The sequence below is a fragment of the Ailuropoda melanoleuca genome, chromosome 1 (genome assembly GCF_002007445.2).
Source record: "Ailuropoda melanoleuca isolate Jingjing chromosome 1, ASM200744v2, whole genome shotgun sequence".
NCBI lineage: Eukaryota > Metazoa > Chordata > Mammalia > Carnivora > Ursidae > Ailuropoda > Ailuropoda melanoleuca.
In genome coordinates this window covers 210,963,094-210,990,370 of record NC_048218.1, presented here as the reverse complement: position 1 = coordinate 210,990,370, position 27,277 = coordinate 210,963,094, and the positions used below count along the sequence as shown (strand labels likewise).

The following is a 27,277-nucleotide window of genomic DNA, read 5'->3' as shown; positions in this document are numbered from 1 at the left end:
ACTGGCACTTTAAATAAAATACAAAAAATAATTTTATTTATTTAGTACATTAAACAGTTAGCTTCTTATTCTCTATTTTAAAGATGAAATCCTCCAGGGGCTCCTGGCTGGCTCAGTCGGTAGAGCGTCCGACTCCTGATCTTGGGGGCGTGAGTCCAAGCCCCACGTTGGATTGAGATTACTTGAAGGGAAAAAAAAGACGAAATCCCCTAAAAGACAAGTTCCTCTCAGAAATTCTATCAATACAATAGTTCTCAACCTGCATCACAAGAAGTCCAAAAATTTACATATACACAAAGCACTGATGGCAGTATTTTCCAAATGCTGGGTACTGTTGCAATACATTTAAAAAACCTATATATTTACAAACAAGTCTGAATTCACAGCAGCTTTCGATCAGGATATAATTATTTACTGAAAGCATACTAGCACGTGATAACCCATTATTTTGCTGTTAAAAGGGGCTTTTACACTCAAAAAGACCAAATTTATGGATAACCTGCCATATAATACATGCAAGACTTGGACATTAGGAATTAAGTCACAAGTATATTCCATGGCAAAGGGACATTTTTATTGTTTTAATAACAAAAGACAATATAAAAAGGGGATTCAGTTGACACAAGTTGATCTTCAGCAAAAAGTCGGCCTGAGCCCAGCCATGCCCCCAGCTAGGTTCCGTGCACGTCAGGGATGGGGGAACCGTTCTTCCCGGTCTTAGCGGCTGCCCCCACAGTGAATGGCCTCAGGTCAGTTCCGTGAGTCTTCAAGGAAGCAGGAGCTTGCAACCGAACGCAAGTCGACTGTGTCAGGAAGCACGCGGTTTAGCTCGACTGATGCATTTTCTTTCCGAGCCAGACTTCTGGATGCAGGCAGCAGTGCCGGGTTTCAGCAGAGGCGGGCACCTGGATTAGAACTAACCGCTTCTGGCCTGACCCCAAGCCGCAGAGAGAGTGAAGGCCCTCGGGGAGCGCACTCTGTTTTCTGGGGGCGAGGTTCAGAACCGGCTGGGAGAAATGGGTGTGGTGTGGCCATTGGGGGGTCAACAAGCAAAGGAGAGGCCAGCAGACAGGTTTCCATGTTCCTGGCGCATTCAAGACTTAAACCACTAGTTCAGGGACGCACGCGGAAACGCTTACGACTTCACGTGGTGATTTCTAAACACTGCTGTCGGGTCACGTAAAGATGGCGTTTGAAATTCTGCGACAAAGAGGAGTTAGCACAGGGGTGATCTCACTCAGGCCAGGTGACCACCCTACGGGANACCCCAAGCTGCAGAGAGAGTGAAGGCCCTCGGGGAGCGCACTCTGTTTTCTGGGGGCGAGGTTCAGAACCGGCTGGGAGAAATGGGTGTGGTGTGGCCATTGGGGGGTCAACAAGCAAAGGAGAGGCCAGCAGACAGGTTTCCATGTTCCTGGCGCATTCAAGACTTAAACCACTAGTTCAGGGACGCACGCGGAAACGCTTACGACTTCACGTGGTGATTTCTAAACACTGCTGTCGGGTCACGTAAAGATGGCGTTTGAAATTCTGCGACAAAGAGGAGTTAGCACAGGGGTGATCTCACTCAGGCCAGGTGACCACCCTACGGGACAGCACGCTGCTGGCCATGTGCTGATGCNATGCTGTCGGGTCACGTAAAGATGGCGTTTGAAATTCTGCGACAAAGAGGAGTTAGCACAGGGGTGATCTCACTCAGGCCAGGTGACCACCCTACGGGACAGCACGCTGCTGGCCATGTGCTGATGCTGTAGAAAATCCTATTCTATACACACATTTTGATGACTTTTCAGTAACTGAAGATGACATGGAACTCAAATTTGCAGCACTTAACAGAAGCAAATTCTAAGAGCTGCAGAAGACCAGACAACTTGTCGATGTATGACTTACTTCTTCACAGAATCAGCCAGGGCTGATTGTACTCGTGGGGTGTGTCTTTCACTAGACAAACGTTCGTTCCTCGCAGGTGGCAGTTCTGTTTTATTCACACTTACTCCTAGAACCCGGCTCACAGGCACACCCACCAAGTGTCCGATATCTATCCGGTGACTTCAAAGTTGTTTAGTGAAGTGCTTTACAACCTCGAGTTGATGAGCGTAAGTGACAGACACACACAGGAAGTGTCCTTCCCTCAGCACGTGAGAATTCTGGGCAAGTGCTGATGGGCCGCTCCCGCTGTGCAGGTAACTGCTTTTCCAACACACTCGCGTCCCAATTCTCGAAATAAATCAATTCAGTATCCCGTACCACGTTTAACTAATGGTTTTTGAACTTTAAATCAATACATTAAAAAGATAAAAAACGCATCAAGTTCTTTATAACTGCACCCTCTAGTGGACTAATTGTCTAGTGAAAAATAAGACCATCACACACGTGATCCCAGCCGCACTGCACCCTCAGAGAACATGTCCCGTGTCTGCCTGTCCTTCCCTCCCTACCATCTCCTCACCCCATTCTATCTACCGGCACGTGAAAACGGTTTAAAACATAAACACAGTACAACCTTGAATTGAGCAATTACCTAAAACACAGTATCTTAAATACAACAGACCATGGCATAGCTCCCCAAGCTTGCATACCTGGCTAGCGGAATAAGCCTTTTGGGTTTAAAAAGGACATTTTCAGACAAATGACCCCCGCACTCCTCTCTGTTTCCGGACTACATTCTCAGCGAAGCCTTGCCTTGCAGAGCCTTAGTCGAGAGGTCCGCCCTCTCTCTCAGCAGGCTGGCCTCCTCCGCACTCGAGTGCAGCTCCGCGTTCCTCAACAGGAAGTGGCTGATGAAGAGCCTCAGGCCTTCTCTCAACAAGCCCAGCTTCGGGTTGTCACACACCCTGGGTAAGAGGCGCAGAAACGGGCATCAGTGATGAGCTCGTCTCTCCAGGCCGTGGTTTCTAGGAATCTCCAATTGGGAGACATAACCTAACTGCGTTGAAAACAGAATTCTCCACTAAGAGCTTCACAACATGGGCCACATGTTCGAGATCGTCATCAGTTTGCTACTGGGCAAGTTTCATGTTCCCCGAATTAAACATGTAACGTATCAGCTTAAAGTGAAAACCGAAAATAATGTACTAAGCTGCACCGAATGTGTAACGACCTCGCTTTTTCTAAGTCAGCGTAAACGAAAACAATTCTCTTTCTCTCTTTTCCACGTTTTAACAAAACAAGCTGGGAACGTACCTTGCAAAAATGGAACCAAGGTCTTCAGCTTCTGTTTCCATTAACAGAATATATAACACTTTCCGTAAAAAGTGGACTCTGGCTTTATCCAATTCACTGAATTCAACTACCTAATTAGAGTCAGGACAGAGAGAGCAAGTTACATTTAGTCAATGTTTTCAGTAATTTCTAAAAATAATTAGAGTAAAAAATTATCAGCCCCCTTGAAGTAAGGCTGTTTCCAGCGACAGAAGGTGAAGGGGCAAGGATGTGGGGCCTCGCGCGCTCTGCCAGCAGGGGGTGAGCACCGCTGTCGAGAGCACCCTGCCCAGCGGGGAGTTTCCATGAATCAGGAATTTAATTCTAGAATCGAAACATATGTATCTCCATGCCTTAAAGAAACTACCCCCTGATTAAAACCATACATACGAAATTTAGATCTAGGAGAAAATCACTCACATAATATGTATATTCCCTAAGAATTGCCTATAAATTCTGGTACACTTACACAATGGAATACGGCACAGAAGAGAGAAGATCAGAAAAGAGAATCACAGATATTAATGGGGATATATTTCAAACTCATGTTGACTTAAAGAACTGTGAGAGGATATTCGGAGCATGGGGTAGGACAATGCTGTCCACATGGAGTGTGACAGTATGTGACACAAGAGGACGTGCCATCTGTGGGAAGAGTTCCAAAGCACGCCCGAGAACCAGAGAGGCGCCTGTGAATGGGTGGTGGTGGGAGGGGGAGCGAGGACCTCGGCAAGAGCTTCAAGGACAGCTCTGGGTTCTGCTGAAACTCCTCTGCTGGGAGCTAAACACTTGAGTGAACTGATGGTGAGATCTAGTCCAGCAACGAGAAGGCATGTACTCTCCACGCTTTGTACCACTGTCGTTTTTGGAATGCGTTATAAGGCTCAGTGGCCCAAACCTAGTCCCACACCCCATAGACACACAGTGGGCCCGCCTCAGTGCCCTGGTGGATGGATACAGACGCACAGCAGGAGCTTTGCATCTGCAGTCCGTCTGCAGGCCAGGGAGCAGGAGGCACAGAAGTCCAGGCCCGGGCACTCTCTGGCCCTCAGGCTCCCTCCCTGCTCCTGTTTCCGGGAGGCCAGGCCCAGTGGTCCCGCTGTGCAGGCCGGCGGCCACCTCCAATCACACATCCTCTGTCTCGGTTCCCGTCCACTCCAGATCAACAGCAGGGCACCTCACCCCTCACTGGCTTGGATGCGACACAGAAACACGGCAGGGCTGGGGCGCAGCTGGGGGCGAGGGACACCATGAAGGAAGCAGCAGTGGAGTCCTGCGCCTACACCTCCCTGTCCTCCTCCCGACGCAGCGGTGGCCAATGGAGGACTCAGAACTAGGACCTGCACATGAGCCCGAAGGGCAAAAGAGGGTCTCGGAGACGAGCGCACAACTGGAACCGTGCCTTGTTTACCAGGACATTTACACCGCAGGCCACTCCGGCTACTTTCTAGGACGGCTACGGTGTTACAAACACACTTTCCAGGTAAGTTAGAATCTAAGGAAATGCATTTTCTTAAGGTCCCAAATAGAAACAATTATACTATCATTTTCATTGCTTTTAATAATTTCATCCACGATACAAACCTTTAAAATAGAAAGTGGAAGCGATTTCGTCTTCAACAAGTGGGCGACCAGGTGAACCAAATTAGAGAAATTAGTGGCTGGCAAATTTTCTAAGTCCCGAAATTTATCCCATATGCTGAACTGGAAAGTCATCTAACAGAACAATGGAATAAGAAGAAAGAGTTACAATGCAGTCCACCGTTAGAACAAGTCGCTAAGGACGTAATCTAGACGTATTCTACTCCTCGTTTACTTGTAGTGTCTTCAAAGTCGAGTCAGGACGAGCCAGGAGCAACACACTCCTTTTCTACACAGTAATTTCTTTCTGTTGTGGGTTTTCCCCTCCAAACGGCAGAAATGTTGAGAAAGATCAGAGAAGGCTGGTGTCACCTCAGGTCAAGGAGGCACTCCCCTGGGGACGCAGCCACACGACACCCTCCGCTGCCACAGGAAAAGCGGGCCCAGCAATCCTTTGCCCCGGTCACGCCGCCTCTGCGACGCCCACCTGCTCTCCTTGAGGGGGGGCCTGGTCGCAGGATGTGGGCCCTGGGACCGTCCCCCTGCACACGGCGCTCGGCCGAGGCTGGACGCCTCACTCAGGGCGCTCGTTCCCGGTGGGCTGACCAGACAGAGCGTCTAGGGGAACAGCAGAGCGCAGGTGACTGGCGGGCTGCTAGCGGGGTTACCTGGAAGCCCCTCTGGTGCTCACAGAACTTGCCAGCCAGGAACGCATAGAAAGGGTTGTAGGTTTTCTCCTGAAGGCAGCAATCCACGAGAACATGAACGATCTCCCGCTCCTGCTGCTCCTTCAGTCTAAGCCTGCGGAACAGAGACGGCGAGGAGTAAGAGATCTTTCAGGAGAGCACGTCCTGCCTGGCAGTCAAAAGGAACAGAGGAGAGGGGGTGGGAGTCACAAGACAGGTATTGCGGGCAGGCCTGTCCTTGTGCCCGGGTATTCCGCATTTGATGCACATAATGGAAAATAAATATCAGATTTGTTGAGAAGTATCTTGTAAAGATACACAGGTACTTTAAAAATCTTTTAACAATTCATTATAGAAACTATACTAAGAAGTTTCTAATTTAGAAGTAATCAATGTCAATATGAGGATTTTAAGCAATTTATTTTATTTTTATTTTTTTTTTAAAGATTTTATTTATTTATTTGACAGAGATAGAGACAGCCAGCGAGAGAGGGAACACAAGCAGGGGGAGTGGGAGAGGAAAAAGCAGGCTCATAGCAGAGGAGCCTGATGTGGGGCTCGATCCCATAACGCTGGGATCATGCCCTGAGCCGAAGGCAGACGCTTAACCGCTGTGCCACCCAGGTGCCCCTTTAAGCAATTTATAACAACCAACAGTCACTGTGATTAATCAGTTGGTCACCTAATTCTTTTAATCAAAATATATGATAAAATTTCCAATCTGGAACCACAAGTGGCCAATTAGCAGGAGCAAGACTGCTGACCAGCGGATGCCCGGACCAAGGCAGGTGGACAGAGAGGACAGCCCAGCTGCCCCAAGCAGCATCTGACCTGACCCTCCATAACACAAACCTCAAAGGGGCTGATTTCTTCGACAACATCTAATCAAAGAGTTTGCATTAATGCTTACTTCAGAAGCTTCTCAAACGCGTCCAAAAAATCTTCACTAGTCATTATTGTACAGAATATATTTCTCCTGACATCGGTGTTCATTCTCTGCTTTCGGGCGAGTTCTAGTATCTTCCCACTAACCTGAAAGAGGGGCAGGGCAATTAAGGCACAGACCACACGGATGTTCCAAGGAAAAGTTAGTCTGGTTTACTGTGGTTACGAAGTTTCTAAAAGATAACATGCATGTTTCCACGGCTTTACCGAAGATTGATTATAAGTTACGTGGAAATACATATACGTGAATGCTAAGTCTTTATTCGTGGGTACGCCCTCATAAGAGAAAGCCACAGCAAGAGACAAGGCAAACACAGGAGGAGAAAACCGCCTGATTCCGGGGAGCTTCTCAGGAGCAGCACGATTTGTCAGTCTAGGCAATAATGACATAAATTAGAGAGAAGGGACCATAGCCAGAAGAGCCAGGACGATGAGGCGTGACATGGGATCCTGACAGAAAAAAAGGGAATTAGGAGAAAATGAAGGAAATCTGAGTAACATATGGACTTCAGCAAATACAAAGAAACACAAGGAATTTCGACGATCTGAAATCCGAGCCTAACGGACCAGAAGCCACCCCTCCTGGGAAACAGCTGTCTGCCTCTCCAGACTGGTCTCTGCAACCTGAGGGCTCCGGTTTCCTGTCCCCTCATTCCACTCGAGTTTAAGTCCCTTATGTGTACTACTTTGGGACTTAAACCACAGAAATTCCATGAAATTCTATCACAAAACAGTAAGGGTTTCTTTAAGGTCTCTGAAGAAACCCATGCCAGCACACCTCAGGAACACACGAGGAATAAGTGGCTCCTCCAGGGCATGCCGCAGGACACGGGGGCGGGGGGGGGGGCAAAGGGTTCTCGTACCGTCCGGGAGGGCTGCTTCTCCAGGATCTTCTGCTGACTGTTGTCAATCATGGGGGCCCCGCTCCACGCGGACCCCACGATCCACCAGCGCCCGGTGTGCTCGGCATTCAGGACAGCGTCCCAGGAGGACTCGGAGCTGGGTTTCCGGGCCCGAGCTGGCGCTGCGCACCTGAGAGAAAGGAGCTAGTGAAACACTTCAGCTGGCTCACAGTCGGCACTACTGTCGCCCTCGGGCCTCTTCGGCCTGATCACGGAACTGCTGGCTCGTGAATACTGTACTCAGTCACTGACGACTGGGACAGGTAGCCAGTTCGCAATAGTGCCAAAGGAGGGGTAAACTCCGCTTCCGCCCGAGGTCTGTGGGTCTGTCACCCCGAACACGGCTGTGTTTGGAAAGCTGTCACACCAGGGGAGAGGCTCAGACTCAGGCCTCAAGGAGAGCTGCACGGAGCTGGTGGTGAGAACTTGCCCAGGAGTGCCTGGGGTTTGCCGAGCCGATTCCAGACCTGCCAGAGCCAGGGCTGAAGGACCTCTGGATGGGGATGTCATCGGGTCTCAGCTGTGGCCCCTCATCAGGAGTAGCTGGGGAGCTTCAACAGGTGAGGCCCCCCCGACGCTGACTTCAGTGGTCTGGGCGGGACCCTGGCCTGAGCCTTCTTTCAAAGCAATCAGAGTTCTATTGCATGGCTGAGTTGAGCGCCACAGGCTAAATGCTGGGGATGCTGAACTCACAGGGACGGCCCTGCACCCGGGCCCCTCTGAGGGTCTCACCACAGAAATGGGACGTTTCCTTACTGTTTGGAACTTTTTTTTTTAAGATTTATTAAGATTTTTAAAATTCATTTTAGAGCGAGAGTGCATGCACAAGCAGGGGGAGGGGCAGAGGGAGACAGAATCTGAAGGAGACTCCAACTGCCTGCGGACACGGAGCCTGACGTGAGGCTAGGCCTCACCACCCCGAGATCACGACCTGAGCTGAGATCAGGAGTTGGCTGCTCAACCGATGGAGTCACCCAGGTGCCCCTCTTGGAACTCTTATTAACCAGATACGGCACCTGACTGACCGCTCCAGCTGCCTTCCATGGCTTCACAACCAGTCCATGTAGACATGGGAGCTCAAGGTGAGCAAGAAGCAAAGGTGCCTCACCAGGGGCGCCTGGGGGGCTTAGCTGGTGAAGCGTCTGCCTTTGGCTCAGGTCATGATCCTGGGGTCCTGGGTTCGAGTCCCATGTTGGGCTCTCTGCTCAGCGGGGAGCCTGCTTTGCCCTCTGCCCTTCCCCCTGCTCGTGCTCAATCTTTCTCTAATAAATAAATAAAATCTTAAAAAAAAAAAAATAAGAAAGTGCCTTACCAAAGCTCTCTGTAACTTCCTGAGCTTCTCCACGGGCTCGGGATCGTAGCCTGGGATCTTACGCATGTCATTGTTCTTCAGGGCCAACATGGTCTCCAGCATAAACCGAACCTTTAAGAAAACAGAAACAGAAGACACCGTCGTTTCACGCAGCCTGAACAATGGACCCTCCGACCTGGCAAGAACGATTCCGGCCACGCACAGGGTCAGCACTGCCCATGTGTAAACCGGAGATGCTCTTCTGGGGAAACAGCTGCCGCCAACGTGAACCTCTTGCTCAGGACGACATGTTTCAATATGACTCTGCCACCTGGCCTCTACTGGGACCCTGGGCACCCCGAGACCTGCTGCCCTCGCCTCCGCCCCCCACCACTTCTGACCCACCCCCAGTGCCCCCCCGCCCCCTCGGTCTTAGCTGCCCTCTCTCTCCACTACATTTCAACTTCTTCCCCATTCCTGACCTTCTCACCTTTTTAACTTTTAAATTGAAAACAACAGCATAATTAGAGAAAAGTTGCAAGAATAAAAAAGAATTTATGCGTATCTTTCTCTGAGATTCCCCCAGATACTACCTATTTTTTGAGATCTAATTCACACACCATAAACCTCACCCGTTTACAAGTGTACACTGAGCACATTCAGGTGTGAGCAGCTACCACGATCAATTTCAGAACATGCTCATCGTGCCCACAAAGAAACCCCAAACCCATTATGGGCACTCCCCATCTCCCCATCCCTGAAAACAGAGGCTCCTTCCTGCCTCTGCTGACTTTTGTGTTTTAAACTTGGCATCTGAGCATTTAATCCAGGGACAAGTGCTTCCTTGGGACACTCTGGGACCTGGCTCCAGGAGCCTCCCCATCCCCCCTCCCCTCAACAACGCAGTGAATGCTGGCACTCTAAAACCTCAGGGCTCTGTCCACTCCCCACTGGACGCCAGCAACTCCCAGGCTGCACAGCTCCTGAGACCGTACCTCTTCATGGCTGACTCCAGCACTTCATTTCAGGATTTCCAAAGTGGGCCTGTCTTCCCTCCTGAGTCTGTCTCCTCCTACTGTCTTGCTGTCCACTAGGGGTAACCCTGGCCCTTCCCATGCTTCACATCCACCTTTCCCTCCAGCCCATGCCCCCTGGTCACTTCTAACTCCTAACCTCACACCCCCTGGTCAGTGTGTGAGCGCTCAGGTACCCAGAAAGCAGGTCAGGCATACCCTGGTCTGGTCCTGGAACTTGCCAGTGGCCTCGCTGGCCTTGGCCTGGGCTTCCACGATCAGTTCCTTAAGTGACAAAGCATCATCTTTTCTCAACGAAAAGCCCACATTTTTCAGCATTAACAGGGTCAGTTCAATATCTTTTTCTGTGAACGTTCCGATAAGTTTTTTCAAAACGTCAAAGACCAGGCAAGCCTGCACCACATGGAAGTTATACAAATGGGCGACGATGGCAAGCAGGTTCTCACACTCCTTCCCTTGGCCTCCACTCTTATAGACGGCATCAAACCTCCTCACCACGGCCTCCAAAAAGTGAGCACCGACCTGGACAAGGAGAGCAGAGAAAGCATCACTGTAAACATGTAAAAATCAAACATTAACAAGCTATTCTAGGGCTCCTTCTTCTTCTTTCAACAAACTGAAATGTATGTTGAAAAAAATCAGTGTTTTTAAAGTTAATATATAAAATATACACACAGCAGGGCATAAACTCCAACATGGCGTGGACTTTATTTTTTTATTTTATTTTTTTTTTTTTAAAGATTTTATTTATTTATTTGACAGAGAGAGAGACAGCCAGCGAGAGAGGGAACACAAAGCAGGGGGAGTGGGAGAGGAAGAAGCAGGCTCCCAGCGGAGGAGCCTGATGTGGGGCTCGATCCCAGAACGCCGGGATCACGCCCTGAGCCGAAGGCAGACGCTTAACGACTGAGCCACCGAGGCGCCCCATGGCGTGGACTTTAAAAACTGAAGCCTAAATGTATAGCGCGTACATGTGGGAGAGGCTACAGTGAATGACGACACGAGGCCGTCTGCCGTGGCCCCCAGACCCCTAAGTACATCCTCTGGTCTTTGAAATTAACAAGGTCGTGTTTTTGGCCAGCAGCCATTCCGGTTCCCTAAAAAAATAAAATTATTAAAAATGTTAAGAACACATCTACAGCTCTAAAAATGTACTGCTATTAACAACACTTGTTTCTCCGGCTCAAGCTCAGGCTGGAGGGGACAGAGGCAGGGGCTCGGTGCTGGCAGGGAGGAACGTCGGCCACGAAATGACCACCTGAAACGTGGATGAGGAAGAACACACCCTCCTACTACGACTACTGTACTGTGTTCAGATATGACCTGAAGAGAAACCAGAACTCTGCAGAGAGCAAGAAAAACTCAGGCATAAAACATACTTAGGTATGTTTCCAATCACGTAAGTAGAATAATTATGTTAACATTCATCAAAATTTTAGATTCCAGTTAATATCTTCAAAATAAAATATAACTTAGTATGACTTTTATTTTTTAGTATGTTATTTTTCACTAATCTGCACCCCCACGCGGTGGTGGAGCTCTCACCCCCAAGATTAAGAGTCGCACGCACCACGGGCTGAGCGTGCCAGACGCCCCTACTTGGGATACATTTAAAATACAAGTAACATTCACGCTGCTGACGTGACTTAAGAACACACACTAATTCTGACTTGGGGAATTTAATGCAGATCTGTACAGAGCTGATTTTTATTTCTAAACTACTGAGAAACAGCTGAGTAACTGACAACACGGGCTTCGTAACAGACTCTGTCCTTCCGTGAATTCCCGGGAGGGAGTTTCTTGCAGAGAACGGCCAAGAAGCGTAATGGTGCCGTCCCGAGGCCTCGTCATCCGCTGCAGGCAGGCCTCGTTAGCTAACTACCATAACTGCTTCCCACGGAATGAGTCACTTCAGGTGTCCGTCGCGGTAGCGGCCATCTGAATGAGAAGTAGGACCCGTCACCTCCTGCGCTCAAATCCAGTGAATCCCCGCATGTTGGGGGCGGCAGGGTTACAGCTTTAACCGTAACTCAGACTACTGTCTCTGACCATCCTCCTGATTACGAAGTACACGGGGTGACGCAGGAGGACAGGGGGCGCGAGCAAAGCCCTCTAATGACGGCACTGAATCGTGGCACTCCCACAGCACCAGGAATGGCATCTGGTGGTTCCATTATGCTTCATAATGAAGAGAAGGGACTCGCAGGGTCTCATGTGAAAATGAGGACAGTTCTTAGAAATAAAACAATTACTTCAGAAGAGAGATTCTCTAAATAGCCGGCACAGACGTCGTGTGGAGAGTCCTGCTGCCTAGAAGACTCGGGGCCTGTGCCTCTCTGGCCCCACCTCCCCACGCCCTGAAGGTCCTAGAATCTGCACCTTCCAAACCTCCCAGGCCGTGACTGCTGCTGGATGGGAAAGCCTGGTTCCAAGGTTGTCTAGGGAGAGCCATGAAGCCTGCAGTGGCAGGACCCGCGGTGAGGAAAAGAGACTTTCGACCCGAAAACACCCTCCCGCATCAGGCGGAAGTTAGTACGACTAACCAACCTCTACTGAGCACTTCCTAGGGGCCGTGCCCCCGAATACGCTCCGCAGGCAGCGCTCGCTGAAGCGGCTCTACGCGGGAAGACACCGGCGCAGACAGCCAGGTCCGCGGCCACGCGGCAGACGCGGCACCGTCTTCTCCACACGGCACACTGCTTTCACCGCAGAACCTCTCGAGGCACGGAGGGCAGTGAGTCCGAAAGGTCTGTGGCCTTAAAGTGAGCCCTGCCCAGGCCTGCTCTGCAAGACTCCAGGGGGTTCTGGGAGCCGATGACGAACGAGAGAGAAAAGCGTGCAGACCCGGGTGCTGACACCTGCCGCAGAGCACCCCGTGGCCGCCAGCTCGGCACCAGCTCACAGCTCTCCCGGGCTCTGCTGTGGGCGGGAAGTGGGGCTGCCCACCCTCCTGGCCCTGCTCGGAACTGCGAGGACAGGTGGAAGGGATGAAGCGATGTGCAGCCCTGCCCCCGGGGCCAGGCTGTCCACGGTGCTTTGCTGCCGAAGCCCATTCCTGGGAGGAGGGCGATCCGAAGACAAAGAAACCAAAACCACCATGAAAGATACAGCCCCACAGAAAGACCCAAAGAGTCAGTGAGCTGTTCTAAGTATGAACATCACCTGGGAAAATGAAGGCCTACTCGCTAATGGTCCGTTCATTCCCGGGCCTCAGTATAAACTCCTGTGATCGGAGCGGTTTTCTCCAACAACCTGGGATAGGCCACACTGGGGGGAGCGGAATACTGCCCGGGAGGCTGTGAATCACCGTCTGAGGTGACAGAAGAGGCCTTTCTATCAGAACCGGGGCCGGCACCACACAGCCCCCCCGACACTAACCCAGAGGAACACCGAGAGAGGACAAAGAGCACAAGACGATTGGGCAGCACCCACCTCGTACCAGCCCTCACGCAGGTGCTTTACACGCACTGCCCGACGGGCTTCGCAGACCGATGCGGGAAGGTCTGGGACCACCTGGAGGGCGCCCAGGCGGCTCCAAGCCTCGGCCCCGCCACACATCCCCCTCACTTTATTAAATCCGGGTTTAGCTCCCTTGCTGCTGGCCTCCTTACATATGAAAGAGGAATACCTGAGTAGGAAGACCACACAGACCACCGTGCTCACGATACCTGAAACGAGTCCCTGTTAGAGCTGGAATACAAAGAAAACGAAGGCAAGTCCAAAATGTCAGTCCAGAGAAAAATAAACGACAAAGGCACGTTAGAGTGGACCAAACACAAGACCAAGCGTCCCCGGGACAGAGACAGCATGGTATCTGGCGCACGGAGCCCGCGGTGAAGCATGCGCAGGGGAAGCGAGCCCTACCTCGACCCCGACCGCGTGGTGAAGAACGCTGAGCAGAAGCACGTGCTCCATCACCAGCCTGCTGGGCATGGCGGCGTCCGGAGCGCAGGCACTCAGGAGGACGCCCGTCAGAGTGTCGTTCATGTCCTTCCTGCTGTGGGCCATGTACAGCTCCTCCAGCTGCCCACTTATGGATGCCATGCTCGGCTCACTCAACCTGCAGACAGCGGTCAAGGCGGAGCAGCAGTGAGGCCTCACAGCAGGAATGATGTTTCAGATCGATTTAAAAAAACGAAACCAACACACCCCATGTTATGTACACATTTAACCCAAGAACAGCTTCTATCTCGCCCCAATAACCCAGCATGTACTGCACGTGATAGCACACAGCCCTCTGGAATCCTGCACTTACCTAACTGCTGTCCTTCCACTTGACATGTGGCCCCGGGGAAGCACACACCGGACTCTCTTTAAGACCACAAGGACTGTAACAACGATACTCCGCTGGTACCCTGACCCAGCATCCCAGGCAGAGGCAGGGAGGCATCCTTACTTAGCACATCAGTATGTGCTGTTGGGAAAAAGTCCAACTTTTCCACTTTTTGGTCAGTGGCCAGCATAAAAATCTTTAGTCCCCACACTGAGAAAAGGTTGCTCCACTTACTAGGTAGAGGGGAAGGATAGATATGCACCCGGAAGATGCTCACTGCCCCTGTGCTGACACTGAGCACTCAGACAGCACGTTTGGTAAAATTCCAGGATGTACAGTGTTTTTTGTTTTAAAAATTTCTTTAGGGGTAGCTGGGTGGCTCAGTCAGTTAAGCACCTGCCTTCTGCCCAGATCATGATCCTGGGGTCCCGGGATTGAGCCCCACATCGGGCTCCCTGCTCAGTGGGCAAGTCTGCTTTCTCTCTCCCTCTGACCCATCCCCCCGACTTGTGTGCACACATGCACACTCTCTCTCAAATAAATAAAATCTTACAATTTTTTAAAAAGATTTATTAGAGAGAGACTGCAAGTGTACGAGGGAGTGAGTGTGGGGGGAGGGGCAGAGGGAGAGGAAGAGAGCATCTCAAGTTGACTCCTGCTGAGTGCAGAGCCCAATGTGGGCTCGATCTCATGACCCTGAGATCAGGACCTGAGCCAAAATCAAGAGTTGGACGCCCAACCGACTGAGTCACCCAGGCCCCCTGGAAATAGTGTTTTTTGTTTTCATTAAAAACAAAGCAGTGGGGGGTGTGTGTGTGGGGGACTAGGTGTGACCACAAAGGCGAGGAGGAGAGTCACGTGGTGCTGGGAAGGCCCTGTCTTCACTGTGGGCAGGGATCTGACGCCTCCTGCCGCAGAGAACGCAGACACGTGTGACCACAAGGAATGAGCGAGGGGGCTGCAGACCACGTCCCTGAGCCGGAGCCATCACGGGGGGAGCCCTACCAGCCCTGCTCCTGGGACGTCCCAGAACCACCATGTGGGCACCTGTGTGGCTTTCAGACTCTGAAGGGCTCAAAATACCAAATGGAAAAGGTGGGCTTCCTGCTTTTCAGGGTATAGATCTGGCTGCAGCAGGACAGAAAAGGAAAGGCGCCGACAACCACCACAGCCCCCACCGTCCCATCACTTACAGTCTAATTCCTGGGAACGTTTCTTTAATTTTAGCAAACAGACAAGCTCTTGGCACGGCGCAGGATGGCAACGGGCGAGGTTACCTGTTGATCAGACCTTTGACATGTTTCTGTAGTCTCTCCAGTCCCTCCTTTTTCTGACCACCTGCTGTTTCCTCAGCTTGCCTCACATGAGGGGGGATGTACTTGCCGTCATTTTCACAAGGACTCTGCTTGAAAGGACAGAATTACAAAAATTTTACACTGAACAAGTTCCACTTCACTGCTTGCTATGTTCACATTTATGTATTAGGGTCCCGAGGACAGGCAGAAGCTGTAACTACCGACCACTGTGGCTTAATCCACGTCAGAAATTTGCTGAGCGCCCTGGGGAGTCCTGAGTGGGCGCTCCACTCACAGCCTGCTGGGGGGTCCCCGCTGCCGTGACTGTCAGCGCACGTTCTCATCACGTTCTCCGCCCTGTAACTCTGCAGACCTGGCCACGCTGCCTGGGATCTGCCCACCAGAGCTCTCCGACCTGCACGTGCCCAGGCTTAATTTATGGCCAGCACGGCAGTACATAAACACCTCAACTAAATGCATCTCTCTGCAGTTTTGCAGGGAGAGTGTCCTAAAATAACTTCAAACTTGTTCAAAACTAATATGTAAGTATACATGACAAAATCAAAATCAATCCATCGCTCACTATTTCCTAGATCATCCACGGGGAAGGTTACAAATCATCACCACTGACCAAAACTCCCTGGACACCTAAACAAGGGCTTTAGGTGACAAACGTTTGTAAGGCATGACCCATGCTGTTAGGGAGTTTAAACTTAATTGGAGAAATCACGTTTATGTACATAGAAACTGTTGCTCTTGGACACCCATTAGTACAGACTGTATTAATTTACCTCAAGAGGCTGTGAAAGAAAAGTTAGGAATAGTCCAAAACTAAAGTTCTAAGAGAGGAACTGACAGCAGTTCAAGATTGCTCACAAAGTGCCCAATGCTAAGGCACAGGGTAGAAACGAAAGCCCGTTAGTTCATATACTTAAGATGGGGAAGACTCCCAGAGGTGTCCTACGTGCACAGATAACCACAAGCAGTGAGAAGAGGAGGAGAGGCCGTGCAGGCAGAAGGAATACCTATATTTAGGGGCAGAGAGCTGCAACAGTGAGATGCGAGGAAGGAAGTGTACGCCGCTACAGGTTGTCTGTAAGGTGCATGCCGAGGTAAAGCATTTTAAAGCAAGGGGCCAGCCTGTGAAGGCCCTGACTGCTGTCATGGCTTTTGAACTCGATCTTCAATGTACAACTTTATTCAAGGGAATGTTGTAGACTAGCTCTGTGTTTCAGAGATCCACTACAGGAGCGGCTGGGCAGGAAACGGACTAGGTGAGGGCAGAGTCAAGTGGGGGGTGATAGAGATGTGCTTGCGATACATCAGAGGCCAGAACAGAGCAAAGGGGGAGGGGATTCAAAGTCAGGTTTAGAGGCTGAGGCAGTAAACACCGAATGAAGGAGATGCCACCTTAGGACAACTGGTGGGAACGGCCATTAACTTTCTCAGATAAAAAAAATCCTTAGGGGGCGCCTGGGTGGCTCAGTCGTTAAGTGTCTGCCTGGCCTTGGCTCAGGGAGCGATCCCAGCGTTCTGGGAGGCTCGTATCAGGCTCCTCCACTGGGAGCCTGCTTCTTCCTCTCCCACTCCCCCTGCTTGTGTTCCCTCTCTCGCTGGCTGTCTCTCTGTCAAATATATAAATAAAATCTTTAAAAGAACAAAAACAAAAATCCTTGGAGATGTTTTCTCCCTGAACTCTTTATCATGTAAATTAAAAAGCGTAATAGACATAATAACCCGATTCACCCACACTTGGCTCAATATTACCAATACATCAATGGGTCACTTGTGTCCCGCTCTTGCGACCACTGGTTATTTCGGGAAAAACCCCACAGAATTTAGGTTGTTCACACCATACCTGATCGGCTGTGTCAGAGTCCTCAGAGGAAGATTCAGTCCTTTCTTCTGCAAAGCGGACTCTCTTTTTGTGCCTTTCCCACGTGGCTCTCCCTTCTGCTGTTTTCTGCTCATCCTTTTCTACATCCTCTTCCTCCACCTGTGCTCCGGCTTCTGCTCCCAGCTTGCTCTTTTCTTCTTCCACATCCTCCTCCCCCCATTCACCGTCCGTGCCACTCTCTAAGTCACTTTCGTCACTCTCTAAGTCACTTTCGGGGACAGTCTGTCCGGCATCCTCCACCTCTTCCTCCTCTCTGCTGCTTTCATACAAGCCACTATTTTTTCCAGACCCCAGGGCTCCCAGGATGTAGTCGAGCCCATCGCGAGCAAAGCTAAGCGGCACGGAGCTACCATCTCCTTTCTTTTTGCGCTTGTTCAAGCCGAGGCACCGCTCCAGCTTTCGGATCTCCCGGTCCTCCTCCTCGTTGGCCGCCAGAAGCGCCCGTTTCCGAGCGGCAGCGGCGGCTGCAGAGGGCCTTGTTGTCCCGGGGGGACCTCTGGCCTCGGTGCGGGCCCGCGCGCCCTTGGCCTGGGGAGGTCGCGGCCCCGCCGTCGGCGGTGGGGCCCGACGAGGGGACAGCCGGCCGCCCTCCCCCGCCGCCTCCGCCACCTCCTCAGCCCGGGGGCCGTTAGCTCCCCCGACGCCGCCGCCCGGACCCGGGCCCTGCGCGGGGCCCGCACTCCTCTGCAGCCGGCGCGCCTTCTTCAGGTGCCGCTTCTCCTTCCTCAGCTCCCTGCGGCTTTTCCTCCCGCCCACCCGCCCGCGTCCTCCCGTCCGGGGCCCCGCGGAGCCGCCGGGGATCTCACCCTCGGAGCTCGCCTGCACGAACTCCTCCACAGCTAGCTTTAGCCGCTTCAGGGCCCCTTCTGTGCCGCCCCCCGGCCCGCGGCGTACCCCACGTCCATGCCGCCTATAAGGCCTCCGTCCCCGGCGGCCGTGCTGGCCCGTCACTCCGGCGCTTGCGGACGCCGCCATTTTCCAGGATGCGCCTACTACAACTTCCGGTCGGGGCGGGACTTCCGGGCAGAGAGGGCGCTGAGCGGGACGGGACGGCGCCCCCTGCTGGCGGGAGGGCGGTAGCGCAGGGAACCGCCCAGGATCCAATGGCGTCTGCTCCCCTAACACTTTGTAAACGCTAACTGCGTGACGAGTACACAAATACGTGCTTATTGAACGAATGAAACCTTACAGCTTACGGGAAAGAGGCCTCTCGGCGACCTGCCACAGAAGTAAGCGTAGTTGTCTGTAGGGCGTGACTCTTCAGACGTGCTTGCATCTCATACATCCGTAGGGAAAATATTCGTGTTCTTTCCTGTGTGTATTTTACGGGGAAACTTCATCTAAGCTTATTATTCTGAAACTTGCTTATTTCACTCAGCCTCAGGCCTCGGATCTCTCCACGTACGGTGTAATGGCTCACCTCATTATTTATTAGGGTTGCCATGCTCCCTGACTTATCAGTACACCTGTCCCCGGATGAAGGCATTCGGTCTGCTGGAGGCTGGGAATGTGACCTTATTGGAAATAGGGTCTTTGCAGCTGTAACCAAGTTAAGAGGAGGTTACACCTGAAACAAATATAAAACTGTATGTTAGTCATACTTCAATTAAAAAAAAAAAGTAAGAGGAGGTTTTTCTGGACATCCCAGTGCGATTTGGACACACAGGGAGAAGGTCACAAAGAAGCAGCTACCAGCCAAGGAATAGCAAGATTTGCGGGAACCAGGGGAACTGAAAGACTTCTGGAACAGATTCTCTGCTGGAGCCGGGGGAAGCAAGCAGCCCTGCCCACACCTCGATTTCCCACGGCCAGCTTCAGGCCCGAGACCATGAATTTCTGTTGTTTTAAGCTGCCTGGTGTGTGGTGCTTTGTTACCAGGTAATTTATAGTAGGAAACTAGTAGAGCAGACGGGAAGGAGGGAAGTAGAAACAAACAGTACTCATGGCCTGCTGGTGAAGAGAAATGAAAAGCTTCGGGAAAGACGAGAGTGACAACCAAATAAAAGTTCAGAGCTCAGAGTGCTCAACAGCCTGGGCTCTGGGGCTGGGGTTCAAATCCTGACCCCACCACTTCCTAGCTGTGTGATCTGCTCAACCTCGCTGAGTCTCAGTTTCTCTATCTGCAAAATGGGCAGATGATAGTGCCTATCCCATAGGGCTGTTGTAAAAATGAAGGTTTTAAAAAACATCTTCCTTGTTTCGTTTCACAGTGGAACTTACACTGCTCCCCTCTTGCTGTCCCTCATTGGCTCTGCCAGGCCCACTCTCAGTTCTCGGTCTGTTACACCTTCACTCCGTGTCCGATGCTGCTAGTCATCTCCTTTCTCGTCTTTATTTGGGGCTGTGGTGCTCCTCAGGTCTACCGGTGAGGGCTTGTTTGCCCGGGCTACGAACACTCTGGGACTATTTCAGAGGCTGAAGGTAGGAGCCGTGGGGAGAGATGCAGCGTTGTCCACCTGTGCAGGTCACGAAGTTCCACGAGAGAAGCGCCAGGGGAGGCAGGGTCTCCCGGGCAGAGCCCAGTCCTGGGGGTCTGGGGAGCAGGAGCAGAGGCTGTGGTACTGGCCCACCGCTGTCTTCCTGGGTGCCTCCCCTCCCGGCCCCTCTCCATGTGCAAGGGCGAAGCAAGAGCAGGGATAGAGGAAGCTTGTCTTCACGTGTCCTCACCTCCAGGCTCTGCGGGGCTCTCGCTTCTGCTGTTACGCCCTGGGGTCCATGCTTCCCTCTTGTTGAATAATTTCTCCAACAGTCATTGGGGAGAGGGAGCCAGAGACCCTTGTTTCTAACCCATTTTAACAGGAAGCAAATGAATTAAATTCATTCACTAATGCAAAGTCCTTAGAAGGGGTCTGGCACATGGTAACTGCGCCATCAGTGTCATGAACTCCCGAATCAGTTGGCATTTGTGAATCATTCGGAGCCCTGGGCTGGCTCGGGCTTCCTTACGGTGGAGACGGCTGTGCTCTGAAGCCGCGGATTCTAGGATTCTGTGAGGGACTGGTGCAGATGACTCCTGGGGGTATATTCAACCCCGAAGCCTACGGCGAGGGAGGTTACTTCTCACTCTCCGAACCTGCAAACTGCTGCGGCCCCACCGGCCAGCGCTTCGGGCAGCTGGAGGACAGAAGTTCTTCCCCGGTGAGAACAGTCGGGGTGGGGGGAGAAGAGGCCTTACCGTCTTGTTGCCAAGACAAGGAACGCAAGCATAAAGCGTCCACTCATGGAACAGGCTGATGCCACCAAGGGACCCTCGCCCGTGGTAGAACTAGACGGGGCGTGTGCACGTGGGTACGCAGAGCACAAGCCGGAGGAGGCGGGGCGGGGCCGTGCGGGGGCCAGGTGTGACAGGTTTGGCGACCTCTGCCGCGTTTTCATTCTGGGAGCGCCAGGAAACCGGGGAGATGCTTTCGGTGCAGAAGTGGGGTGACCTAAGTAGATTGGCGTGGTGACAAGCTCACCCTCCTGCCTGCAGGACTGACCGAGGCTGGTCAGAATCGAAGGGCAGACACCAGGCTGTTGCATCAGACACTTGTCCCCCACCCCCACCCCCCCGCCAGCCTGGAAAAAATGGCAGGTTGGGGCTTTGCCTGACAGCTTTTTAAAAATAATAGCATGAATGATCTATTAAGAGTGCTATGATATACAATTCAAAGTGTAGCCTTTAACTCCGTGTCTTGGTCCGGCCTTATCTCACAGAAGACCACAGAGCCGGGCTTCAGTGGCAGACGTGTGTCTCTCACGGTTCCAGAGGCTGGAGGGCCAAGGTCGGGTGCTGGCAGATCCAGTGGCTTGGGAGACCCCTACCTGATTCACAGAAGACATCTTCTTGCTGTGTCCTCACTTGGTGGGAGGGTGTGGGAGCACTTGGGGTCCCTTCTATGAAAGCACTAATCCCATTCTGGGGCTCCAGCCTCCTGACCTACTCACCTGTGAAGGTGCCCCCTCCCAGCACCATCACCCTGAGGACTTGAACACATGAATTTTGGGAGGCACAAACATTCTGTCCATGACACTTAGGCTCACAAACTTTTTTTTGGTTTCAGTGCATCTATTTATTGATTCAATTTTTTTTCCTGATGCAAAATAATTCCTGCTCACCATAAAAACTGGAACCATTATTTTTTATTATTTTTAAAAAAATATTTATTTATTTGACAGAGAGAGGGAGCACAAGCAGGCGGAGCAGGAGAGGGAGAAGCAGACTCCCTGCTGAGCAGGGAGCCTGATGCAGGACTCGATCCCAGGATCCTGAGATTGTGACCAAAGGCAGACGCTCAACCAACTGAGCCACCCAGGCGCCCTGAATTGGAAGCATTATAGTTACATATGTAAGTAAAAAGGAGAAGTCCACCATAGGCTCTGTTTTCCAGAAATACATATCCTTCTGGATATTCAATGTATATATTAACTTGCATTACGATTATGGTTATTATTATTATTTTTTACCAAGATAGGATGTACTGTTTTGCAGTCGATGAGAGATACAGCTTAGGTTCCTTTCCACATCAGCAGCCTGGGGCCTGGCAGCAGCATTAGCAGAGGCCTGCGGGAAACGTAGTGCCAAGGGCCCTCCCCAGAACCCTGGAGTCAGGATCTGGGTTCAGCAGCCTCCAGGATGACCCTTGGCATCCGAGAGTCCAGATTCTGGGTCCCCAAGTCTTTCCAATGGCTTGATGGGCACCACTTTTGTAGCCAGTCTGCTAATGAGGAGTATTTGGCGGTTTCCTCTTGAAAACATGTTTCTCGCACTACTAAAAAATGCCTTAGTACACGTCGCGCGCGCGCGTCTGCAGGAATGGGCACGTGCTTTACGGGACCGTCATCCTGGAAGTTGCTTCCAGGAGCTGTATACGTACATTTTTTAAGTGCATCGATAATGCCATATTTGCAGCCCCAAAGCTGTGCCCATTTGTGCTGCACTTGCGGGGGTGAGGACCGGTCCCCACAGCCTCTCCTTCACGGATGCCTCGGGGGTTCCATCTTTGCCGTCCGGTGGGTGAAAGGTCAGCATCTAGAGAGGCCCTGTGGGTGACCCTTGGCTACGAGGTCACACACACCTCCCTTCCTCTGCCTCCTTCACCACCTGGCCTGCCGAACTCCAGCGAGACTTCTTCCCCAGCATCCGTGCCGGTGCCCTGCCCTGCTGGAGCACATTCGGCCAGACCCAGAGTCTCCTCCTCTCCACCCTGGTGGCCCCTGCCCCCTGCGGGCCCCAGCGTCTCCTGCCTTTGGCTCTCTCCAGTCCGTGGGCTGCCGGAGTGCTCACTCCCACCCTGAATCTCTCCTTGCCATTCTCCCACTGAAGATCTTTTGTGGCTCCCAGAAGAACCAAGTTCAAAGCCTGGCATTTCAGCCAACTTGGGTCCCTGTCCCCAGCTCCCCATTGGCCTCCCTTGCGCACGTGTCCCGGGTTTGGCAGGACGCTCGGCCTTCTGCCTCCCTGATTGCCCTCTGGCTGGAAGCGCCCCTTCTGCTTGATCGCCCCGCTGCTGTGCCCAGACGCAGCCTCCTGCTTCCCTGACCGCTCGCCTCTGTCTCCCCAGCTGCAGAGCTCAGATTCTGTCTTCAACTTCTGGCGGCCGTGCGTCTACCCCCAGACCTGCTTCCATTCCTGGCTGGCAGTAGGCACTCAAGGATTTGTTGGGCAAATGTGTGACTGAGCAGAGTCCTTGGAACGCCCAAGTGCAGTCACACCAGGGCAAAAAGGAACTTTGAGAGTCTTTTTCTTACCACATTAATTAGCTATGGAACGGCTGGGTCTGGAGCTGCAAGGTCCGGCCTCCTCTTGACGGCACTCGTCCAGTGCTCGGCTGCAGCCGCCGGGTCAGACCAGACGTGGAAAAGGACATTTCCGTGGGAGAGGCTTCCAGGCTTTTAGCTGAGTGTCCACAGGCCTTGAGTGCTGTGTTTGGTAGAAGTTAGCTGTAGGGTAGGCTCGGCCTCTGACACCACACACCAGATGACTAAGGAGTTGTCCCTGAGTCACAGACCTGCACTGACATCTCTCATGCAGTAAAGGAGAGGAACAAAGTCATAGCTATCTGTTGTGACTTTCAGTATTTTTAGTTTACAAGCCAACTGTTTATCACATTAAGACACTGATCTATAAATAAATTTGAAAGCAGTGATGCGTCTGGGCCTTTGCAGTCTTCAAGTTGAGGCGATGATCTGTAAATATATTTGTCGGTGTCATTGATCCCTTTATTATTAATGCCATGGCTTTCATTTCGGTTATCAATCTCATTCCTGATTACCAAAGTCCTTAGGAAACCTTTGTCCCCTGGTCCGGACCCTGCGGTCAGCTTTTCTGCGTTTGGGTAACGTAAAGCTCGGTCTTCTGCTGGCTGTATTCCAGATGCGCCAATAGTTTTCACTACTTCTTCCGTTCCTTCTGTACACTCTCCTGTTCTCAGTGGCTTCCTCCCGTCTAGAGATGCCGCCCCCCTTTGCAGCATGCATTACCTAAATGCCCTCGAATTAGGGCAGTGACAGTCTCCACGTGGGGACTTTACCTTCTTGATCATACTTATGTCTATTTCACTACTAATGTAGGATTTCTCACTCTTTTCATTGCTGTCTTTGCTTTGTTGTTTCTGTGCAAGACTTGATTGTCCGGCCGGCTTGTGTCCACGTAGGGCAAGCATGGATGGTTGCCCGTGTGAGACCGTCCATCCTGATGCCGTGTTTACCGTGCTCTGAGCCAGCTGAGGATGTCCATTTTTTTGTCTACACGCCTGTTTGGTCTTGCTTATGCTGCACCTTGCTTACACTAGAGCAAGCTAGTAATCATTTGAATTTTGAAATAAAATTTTTCAATTAGCATAAAATTCTACTTAGGATTATCACTGGCTGAAGTCACCAACCCATTAATATTGCTCAGATGCTGGACTAAATGTAGGCATGCTCTTTTCCATCCAGAAACCCTGGCAATGTAACCAGGCATACATATTTTGCTTTCTTCTGAATGGAAGCATTTTTTTCTTTTTATTATGAGAAGTTCAATGTAAAAATTTCAGAAAATATCCAAAAGTTTGAAGCATAAGGTTGTAGAAGACATTTTTGTCAGAGCCCCCCCCCCCCCCCCCNAGGTTGTAGAAGACATTTTTGTCAGAGCCCCCCCCCCCCGCCATGTCCTCCACACAGCACAAGCCTACTGCATCCTGGGGCAGGTGCCTTCCTCTGGTCTGACCAGGGGCAGGGAGGGGAGCCGCGGGCGGGAAGCAGGTACTCCTGCGAGCATTTAAATCCTTGACTCAAGGTTTGCTTCTGAAAGAATCCAACTTAACACAGCGGTTTAAAGAAAAGCAAAGCCTAGTAATAATACTGGAACAATTATTATTATTATTTTTTAAAGATTTTATTTATTTATTCGACAGAGATAGAGACAGCCAGCGAGAGAGGGAACACAGCAGGGGGAGTGGGAGAGGAAGAAGCAGGCTTACAGCAGAGGAGCCCGATGTGGGACTCGATCCCCTAACGCTGGGATCACGCCCTGAGCCGAAGGCAGACGCTCAACCGCTGTGCCATCCAGGCGCCCCTGGAACAGTTATTTTGAAGTAACCAGTGTAGAAAACTCCTCTTTTCTTTCTAAACCCAAAGAATTTTTGGTTTTCTCCTTCCCCAACTCTGTTTGAAATTTTTACAGCAGCAGAGTTGGGGTCCCTGGTCATTTGGATTCTGAGGTGCATACAGGAGATTGTGGGCTCACTTTGGTTACTTCAGTTATCCATGCTGCAACATACTTCTTCGGAGAATTTTAACAGGATCTTCAAAAATTATTTGGTGGTCTTGTACTAACGATCATTAGCTTGGATAGACTTTCACGTTTCTGTGCTAACAAGGGTGGCTAATATTTACTGCATGTTTGCCATGAGTCAGGCACTCCAACAAGCTTTTTAAAAACATCAGTTCATGGGTGTCCCCTACAATCCCAAAGGCGGCAGGACAAGGATGCAAAGCGGGAGGGGGTGGCTGGTGGGCCCACCTCGCTTTGCTGGGCAGGGTGGGCAGGCAGTGTCCTCATCTACTAGAGTGTCTGCCCTCTGACTGAAACGAGCCATTTGCAGCTGCTGGTCACGCCAGTGGAAAGGGCCCCTTTAAAAACACTTGCTGTTCTATTCACCCAAAGCGCTGCTGTTAGAAAGCATCTTTCTTATGTTGTGTCTGTGGCATTTAAACTGTATTTCGGGGGAAAAAAAGACAAAGAGATAGTCACTACCCAGAGGAAACCGATATCTATCACCTGACAAGCAATTTTACTGGAGGTCGGCTCTCGGCGCGGGAGAAGTGGGAATAACGTAGACAGAATAATTTTCGTATTAGCACAGAGTAAATCTTCAGCAGCAATCAGCTGGTGCCTGCACACTAGCTTCTAAATTCGCTGTGTTTTAAATAACGTGGTTTAAAAATACACAACTATAAATCAGGAGGCCATTGTAAATCAAGGTCTCACATTACCGAACTTTGTGTCTCCTTTGTGAAATGTATGATTAATCTTTCTGTTGCCAGGAAAATGGTCCTTCCTGTTGCGGGGGTGGAGTGTGGATCTGCGAGTGCACAAGGATCGCCTTGGGGATGCTGGTGTCTATGCTGTCCTTCTGAGGGCCATTTTTACAGATTTCCAGTGTCAACATCAAGCCCAACACACACTTGATTGTTTTGCCCTCTTTCTGGCACTGTCGCTTTGCCGTGATGAAGACATTTTTCTGATGACGAACTCTGCACTGCCTCTAGAGTTCTACCATGTTTACCCCTAACGGCTCAAGATTCCACGTCTCTAGTGTCTGCCGGCGGTGGAGAGGCCACCTGTCTGGGCTCGGTGCAGACCTGTAGTTACATCGGAGTCTTATCCTGAAAAATGAGGCAAGTCTAATATCTCATTTCTCGATTAACTTTTCTGAGAAAATAAGTAGCAGACAAGTTCTTGTATTGGAGCGCATTGTGTCTTAGCACCGGCGTCGTGGGTGCGCTCTGGCGGTCAACGAGCGAGCGTCGGTTTGTGCTGTGGAGAGCGGCACCGCAGCTGCCGCGGAGCCCCGTGCAGCTTTTATCGACCTGTTTCTGGCATACGGATGCCCAGACAGGAACTGTCTATGTGCGAGATTTTATGACCTCGGTATAGATCCAAAGCTTTTAATGCACCTTTTGCCTTTATCATAATGTCACTGAGAAAATCGGAGTGGGCTGGAATGGCCTTCTGACATCAAGTCCATGTTTAGTGATGTGGCTCTTCCTTACACAGCCCTCACCTGTGAAGGTTTTAGAGCAGTTCTTAGTCTGTCTGGTCACGCGGCCTCTGAAATTAAATAAACAGCTAACGTAGAGCTACCTTTGTGTCCCCCATGGGCCTCGGGACACAACTAAATCTGCTGCTCAGCTATGGTCAAGAAACAGCAGAACAGCATCATGCCAACATCCACACAGCCGTTCTTGTCGGACTGACTCCGGCATCTGACTCGATCACGCTAAGCAAGCTTATTTAACAGGTTAAGTTATTTGTTTTTTGTTTCTTAAAGATCTTATTTATTTATTTCGGAGAGAGAGAGGGAGAGAATGTGCAGTGGGGAGGGGCAGAGGGAGAGGGAGAAGCAGGCTCCCCCCCTGAGCAGGGAGCCCGATGCGGGACTCGATCTTAGGACCCTGGATCAGGGCCTGAGCTGAGGGCAGACGCTTCACCGACGAAGCCCCCCCAGGAGCCCCGGCATCTACACTCTGAGCTAATCTTGAAGTGTATAGTACAGAATTGCTAACTCTAGGCGCTATGTTGTACGGAGATCTCTAGAAATTATTTAACTTGCATTACTGAAACTTTATACTCATTGAACAACTCCACGTTTCTCCCTTCCTCCGCCCCTGGCAACTATCATTCTACTCTCTGCTTGTACGAGTTTGACTTTTTTGGATTCCTCATATAAGTGGGATCACGCAGTATTTGTCCTTCTGTGTCTGGCTTATTTCACTGAAGATCCTGCCCTCCAGGCTCATCCATGTTGTAGCACGTGTCAGGTTATAACATATATTCTGTTGTAAGATTGAATAAGGTCCGACTGTATGTCTACGTCCCATTTTCTTTACGTGTTGACTTACTGGTGAACATTTAGGTTGTTTCCATATCTTGACTATTGTGAAAACTGCTGCAGTGAACACGGGGTGCCGATACCTCTATGAGATTG

General features: G+C 51.1%; 1 protein-coding gene and 1 long non-coding RNA gene across 2 annotated transcripts; one reads left to right on the top strand and one right to left on the bottom strand.

The window, feature by feature from the left end:
• Positions 1-1,629: 1,629 nt before the first annotated feature.
• On the bottom strand, positions 1,630-18,102 carry NOM1 (nucleolar protein with MIF4G domain 1). The gene is given in 12 exon segments (XM_034640097.1): positions 1,630-2,834; positions 3,184-3,293; positions 4,786-4,917; positions 5,451-5,583; positions 6,379-6,500; positions 7,277-7,402; positions 7,404-7,445; positions 8,628-8,738; positions 9,839-10,162; positions 13,505-13,700; positions 15,191-15,315; positions 17,067-18,102. Coding segments are annotated over 12 exon segments (2,610 nt in total). The 5' UTR covers positions 18,081-18,102; the 3' UTR covers positions 1,630-2,659.
• Positions 18,103-18,210: 108 nt separating this feature from the next.
• Positions 18,211-26,564, top strand: LOC117801017. The gene is made up of 3 exons (XR_004623321.1): positions 18,211-18,334; positions 21,264-21,433; positions 25,614-26,564. It is a non-coding gene; the product is annotated as an uncharacterized LOC117801017 (long non-coding RNA).
• Positions 26,565-27,277: the final 713 nt, after the last annotated feature.